At 40.3% G+C, this 6,446-nt stretch overlaps 1 protein-coding gene across 1 annotated transcript; it reads right to left on the reverse strand.

The window, feature by feature from the left end:
- Positions 1–424: 424 nt before the first annotated feature.
- On the reverse strand, positions 425–4,530 carry LOC309714975 (TNFAIP3-interacting protein 3-like). The gene is made up of 10 exons (XM_082547744.1): positions 4,265–4,530; positions 3,191–3,303; positions 3,044–3,107; positions 2,734–2,808; positions 2,581–2,646; positions 2,355–2,468; positions 2,144–2,272; positions 1,966–2,040; positions 1,423–1,548; positions 425–1,337 (listed from the first exon to the last, which is right to left on the reverse strand). Exons 1-10 carry the CDS (start codon positions 4,265–4,267, stop codon positions 1,197–1,199), a joined length of 906 nt encoding a protein of 301 aa, XP_082403870.1. The 5' UTR covers positions 4,268–4,530; the 3' UTR covers positions 425–1,196.
- Between the last annotated feature and the right edge of the window lie 1,916 nt (positions 4,531–6,446).

Consider the following 6,446-nt stretch of genomic DNA (forward strand, 5'->3'; position numbering starts at 1 on the left):
TCAAAGGTGATTGGCCAGACTGCTTTGGGCTGATAGGAAGGCAACGGTAACTCAAATAAGCAGAAGACCACACTGGGTGCTGTCAGCTAAGAACAGGAAACCGAGGCTGCCCACACAGGCTCACCAGAACTGCACATTAGAAGACTGGAAAAAACATTGCCTGATCTGATGAGTCTTGATTTCTGCTGAGACACTGGGTGGATAACACACCACGTCACATATCTCATATTCACCTCAAACTGGTGTCTTTAACGTGAAAATGAGTTCACTGCAGTGCGCTGTATCGTGCAACCGAAATCCTTAAAAAGTCCAGTGGAGTGTGTGTTAAAGTTGAGTGTGCATTACCTAAATTAGACAATCTGGTCTGTCTGATCTTGTGAAAAAGTGATTTCAGTGAATGAAGTGCGTACGAACATGTTAAAACACAAACAGCGTATAGTTGTTTATTTTCACGACAAATAAATAAGAAACAGACAAAAATGTGCAAAAAAACTTTTCCAAACATATATAAATACTCTGCTCAACATAAATGTATATATTATATATTATATATTAACTTCTTTCTCTTACAGGCTTGATTCTCGCTGTTGTAAAAGCGCCTGCATACGACCGACATAACATAGTGTAATATAAGTCAGAAAAACACCAGCCTTTATAATCACAGCATAGCTCGAGTTTCTTTGCCTCCTTACAGAGCTGTGATAGTTTTGATCTTTTTTAGTCCCATCACTGGGGCAAGACTCTGTTTTTTAAGAGGTTTCTACAGCGTAGTGCAGCACAGGGTGTTTACAAGTGCTAAACACAGGAAATTTCCACATTTTTGTTGCATCATTGATCAGTATGGTGGATGTCAGTAGTGTTTGGGCAGTGCAATAAAACCTGTGTCACACTCGAAGTGTAATCAGCCTATCTTGACAGTTTCATTTTACCCTTCGCTGCCTTTCTCCTCTTGGTAAGCGTATGCATCGATATTTGTGTATTAGGTTCCTCCCTTGCCCCACATAAGTCTCTCAGTGGACCCAGACTGATGCCGTGGCCTTGTTACAAGCAGGACCAGCAGAGGAGTTAGCTGGAACAGAGCTCACTTCCTCACTCTGCTGGCGATGAACACTGATCTGGCTGCTCATACTCCGGGAAAAACTTCCAGAAAGTCCGCCTAAACAATATCCCAAAAAGTCAGAGGAGTTGGTTGAGCTTCACTGCTTGTTATCGAGAGTGCACCGCCTCTGCAGCTTCATGTGGTGCTGGCTAACCTGGTGGCCCTCCGAGTTCGGACATTTGGCTTGATTTGCACAGGAGCAGTTAAGCACGGGGTGCAGTTGCCGAGTCCATGTCATCTGGAAGAATATACACAAAGCATATTAAAGTCAAGCACTAATCCTATAGTTCACATGCTGAATTTTCTAAGGTTACGAATGGTACCTGAGATCTGAGGACATGCAGCTCGTTGTGAGCTTTGGTATACTTCTTCTCCAGTTCCAGATACTTGCCCTTAAGCTTCTCCCGGTCTCTGCGCTCCTTCCGAAAGTCTTCCTTAAAGACTTCAGCCTAAATATGGACGTGAGACAAATAAAAACAGATGTCCATTAGGGGTAACTCAACAGTTTGGGCAAGTCTTATACACCCCTTACTACATTTAACCTTGGATTTTATAAGATATGGTTTACACATTCATTTAAGTGAGTAAGTGAAAAGCAGCTGAGTGGATTCGAGCTGAAGACACAAATCCCTTTTGGAGTTGCGTCAGGAAGGGGATCCGGTGTAAAACGCTGCCAAAAATCAAACATGCAGGGTGCCTGCTTTGTGGCAAAGTGGCAGCTGAAAGCAGCTATTAGCCAGACTACTACAGAGTGAATTTTATAGGTTTTTTGATTGCCTTTGGACACGGACAAGTAATACCTTTTTCCTTTGTTTTCAGTCTTTATGCAAAGAAAAACATCACACACATGAAGACAAAGCACTCACTTGATGTTTCCAGATGTCTAGTGTTTCATTGTCCACTCCAAGGGACTGAGAAGCCTGAAGCGCCTCCTTTAAGGCCTGCACAGACACATTGAAACCACTGTTAGAGCGTTTTTACTGCGAGGGTTAGAATGAGACTTCCTTTTCATCAGTGAATATCAGAGAAAGCCTGATGCCTCACCTTGTTCAGTCGTCTGATCTCCTCGTGTTGATGCTGCCCTTTGCGGGTCAGGGCGCTGTTCTGCGCTCGCAGCTCTTTTACTTCTTTCTGTGCTTCGAGCTTCTCAGAGCTGGCATCACTCTCTTCCGTCTGTGAAAAAGCATCCCATGAGGGAACCGTTAGCGCTCAGATCAAACGACTTAATCTATCAAAGAGCGGTCGGCGCATTTACCTGTGCGCTCTCTTTTCCTTTGATCACCTTGAGCTTCAGTCGGTTTAACGTGACGTGCTTTCCTTCTTCCTCTTCAAAGCGATCACACTGCTGTAATGCTTTTAACTCCTCGACCTGGACATTGGGTGCAGAACGCAGACAACACTTAAATGATAAACAAGCGCGATAATAAACCGACACGAGCTGAAAAACAACATTAAATGATGTGAACTTGCTCCTTTCTTACCTTCTCTTTGTAGTAGTGCACCATGGTTCGGTACTCTTTTGCCCATTTCTCATTAATAGAAAGAAGCTGAGTAAAAACAGAAAGACTGTGAACCTTTAAACGTGCATACACGGGTCGTAGGATGGATACACAGAAAGTCTGAGAAGTACTCACCTCGTTCTTTTGCTCTTCTAAGATAAGAATCTGTGTTTTCATGTTGACATCACTTTTGTGAGAGGACCCTTGCAGCTGAGGCACATAAAAGAGAGAAAAACAGGAACTACTCAAATGTGGCACACAGTAAATCCATCAACAGCCAAATGCCTGCGACTCTGGGAAATTATGCAACACGACTCCCTCTACCAACTTCCTTTTACACATTTTTGGAAGTTTTGCTTCACACTGCTTCCAGTAACCCAACGAATATCATCATTCAGTTGTGGTCAGGCAATCAAAAGGTGGTGGTTCTCTGTTCTTTTGTTACCTGTGTGTTTTCCAGCTTCACAGACGGGTGTAGTTCTTCCCCAGTATTGCACCAAAACTCATACCTGAAAAACAAATTATTTGCATCACGTTCCTCCATAAAAACTGACTCCAATTTTCACATAAGTGCTGCTGTGATGTGTCTCACCTGTCTATATTTGGCAGAGATGGATACAGTCTGTGGGCTTGTCTGTGTTTGTCAGTGTCATTTGACTCTGATGGGTCCACAGGCAGCCTTGCCGTTGAGTTTTCAAGCAGAGACTGTCAAAAAAAGAAAAAGTCAAGGACATAAGGACTTACTCAGTTGTATATAGCATTTGTATTCTATTTTTATCTTATTGTATATTTTATTCTATTTTATTCTACTGTATATAGTATTTTATTTTATTCTATTCTGTACAGTTGTGTACTTTATTTATTCTTATTGTATTCTAATTTTTACTTCATAACTTTTGCACTGTCCACTTCCTGCTGTGACAAAACAAATTTCCCACGTGTGGGACTAATAAAGGTTATCTTATCTTATCTTATAAGTTTTATATGAAATTAATAATACTAATAATAAAAAAAAAACGGTTCTTCTATTGTAAGAATAAGTACGCCAGCAGAGATGTATTTACATTAGGATGGCCTAAAATGAGTTTTTCTTCTGACATAACACCCCAGTGTAGAAACAGATATTTCCACAGGTTCAGCAGTTTCATTTGACATCAATGCAAATTCCCAAAGATATCAGCATAAATGAATATTACAAGTATTTCTGCTTTTGTCTCAGAAAACGATTAATCAGTCATTACTAATAACAATTCAATTACTCAAAGAGTGTGTTGCAGCCTTGACGTAGTCATTGTGCTCCACGGAGATACTGTGCTGCAGTGAGCTCAGTTTGTTTGTAATGGCACAAAGTGACACTTGACTCATACCCACAAAGGATGTCGATTATCTATACCCCGCGCTGTCACGTGGTTACCCGACCTCAGCTTGCACGTTCCTCGGTAAATCATCAATATTTAAACTGCCTTTAAAAACCTCTGAGGAGCTAACATGTTTATCAGGACAAGATGTCCAAGTTGATATAAAAGCCTATTGAACTCCTCCTGCTCTGAGTCCAGGTCAGTGTTCTGTACAAAGCAAAACTTTTTTTTTATTTTTTTAAGTAGAAGGTCAGAGTTGTTGGATAATAACAACTGTAATAGCGAAGTGTAAAAAGCAGCAGACTCACCATACTGCGTTTCGGAGGCGTCTTCAGAGTGTGCAGACCCGACTAAAAAACATGTGAATTGAAGCGACGCGACCGGCTCGCCTCTCAGTTATACCGAGGATCCCCTGTGACGTGGGAAAACCCTGACTGTCCAATCAGCTGCCGGGATTCCCTCCCCGGTCCCGTGCAGTCAGAATGAGTTGTGCGACTGACCGACTTTGTCGAAGGAAAGGAAAGTACAAGCAGTTAATCAACGCCTCGAGCGGTAATAGACGATGTGTTTATGGTATGAATCGATGACTAAGACAAAAAAAAAAATCTGCTGTTGCACTGCAAAAGATGGCAAATCTTTATTTACGTTTTTTTAACCGAGAGAATATTTTTCTAGCATTTAAACTTAACACCAAGCTAACATTTACTGTATTTACAGAGATAGTTTTGCTTTATATAAAAAAGCATGTATAATGTACAAAAACCCAGTTAATTAATTCATGAATTAATTATTCTACCCGTTGGGACAACACATTACTAGGTGTAAAACAAAACAAAATAAAATAAAATAAAATAACACTATTGATAGCTATAGATTTATAGCTTTTATAGCTTTATTTGTGTGTCTATTAACAAAAACATTTAAAAAAAATACTTTGTTTACTATATATGTTATACCTCAAGGTTAAAGTTCATATCCTAATTCATGTGAATGAAATTTTGAAACCATATGAAAAATTATAATGATACCAAATAATATTGTAAGAGATTCTGACTCTTGATTTTTTACAGTGGACAGCCTCCAGTTTCAGCTGTGTGAACTCATCTGTATGCTGAGTATTTTTTTTTCTTTCTTCTTTACTTCCTGGGTGGTTAAACTGCAGCCGCTTAAAAGCCCGACCAGCTTTCAGAACCACTAATATCGAAATGAAACTGTCCAAAAAAATGCAAAACTTATGGCCTGCGGGTTATGGGAAAATCACACATCTCGCAGGCTTATCATTTACACAATCTCTTGACAGTCTGTTCTGAAAGGTGTTGACTCAGAGCGGGCTTATTTCAGGGAAGAAAGAGAGGGGAAAATACGCCACTGCTCCTCCTCCAGTAACCGGCACTCAGCGCGGGGGACTCAACCCAGAGCTAATTATTTATTATTTCTTATGGAAACCTGTGTGATTTATTCCCACATATAGGACACGCCATCCTTTTCTTCTTTAGGAGACTGGTTTCATGATCAGCACATTTTAATTAGAGATGATGTTACCAAACAGACACAGACATGTAATTCCTCAGTGCCCTTTTTCACATCAAGATATTTGTTTTTCTTTTGTTGAAGTGGGAGCTTCTACTCCTATTAAATATAGCCAATGGTGGGGACGTTCCAGCATGGCATTATGTGATATCCCGCACTCCACCGAAACAACCATTAATTTTTGTAGCCTAGGACATTTTTTGATATTTCCACCTGAAAAAAATAAGAAATAAAAAAAAAGAAATCCCCAGATTTTGCCAGTAAGACCAAAAATAGCCAACTCTCGACTCTATGGGTGAAAGAAACTCAAGAGAGATTATACAAGTCTGTTCCCATATATAAATGAATATAGCTACCGTCACATCATCATCATCATCATTGCTTTGCAGACCTGATTTGAAGCCCAAACCTGAGACCTCTACTTTCCGTGATATCCAAGGAAAGTGTGGATTTGAGAAGTCGACCAATGGTGCATTCTCAAGTGGTAGTGATTTGTCTATGATAGGGTGTGCTTGCCCTAAAGTGCTTACACTTGAAAACAGTGAGTGAGATCAGAAAGTCACTGAGAAAGTTTTCACTGAAGTCACAGAGCAAGAAATACAAAGCTGCTTTCCTATAGATTTCAATATACGTATATATATATATATATGTATACATGTGTGTGTGTGTGTGTGTGTGTGTGTGTGTTTGAGCCACAGGAATCACCTCCTGCTGGTAATGGGAAAGACTGCAGATCTAAAGCGCTTCTGCTGTCATCTTTTATCTACAGTCTATGTACACTGCACTCGCATGCCTCAGTTGTACTGTGCTGCAGACAGCTGGAAACCCAAGCAGACCCTAGAAGACTCACGTAGACGTTTTATGTGGTAACAATTTGTTAATTACATGGAGCCCCTCATTTAAATTGGGCCTGTTTTCTCTCCTTTTTTTATTCTAAGTTGAACCATAATTTACAAAATT

Source organism: Aulonocara stuartgranti (genome assembly GCF_965226115.1).
Source record: "Aulonocara stuartgranti genome assembly, chromosome: 9".
NCBI classification, from domain to species: domain Eukaryota; kingdom Metazoa; phylum Chordata; class Actinopteri; order Cichliformes; family Cichlidae; genus Aulonocara; species Aulonocara stuartgranti.

What these genes read in the sequence shown, in the direction of transcription:
- LOC309714975 (XM_082547744.1), bottom strand. An exon ending in AAGGAAAAGAGAGCGCACAG is followed by an intron (nt 2,273 to 2,354) that starts GTAAATGCGCCG and finishes GCTTTTTCACAG; the next exon opens with ACGGAAGAGAGTGATGCCAG. An exon ending in AGATCAGACGACTGAACAAG is followed by an intron (nt 2,041 to 2,143) that starts GTGAGGCATCAG and finishes GTGTCTGTGCAG; the next exon opens with GCCTTAAAGGAGGCGCTTCA.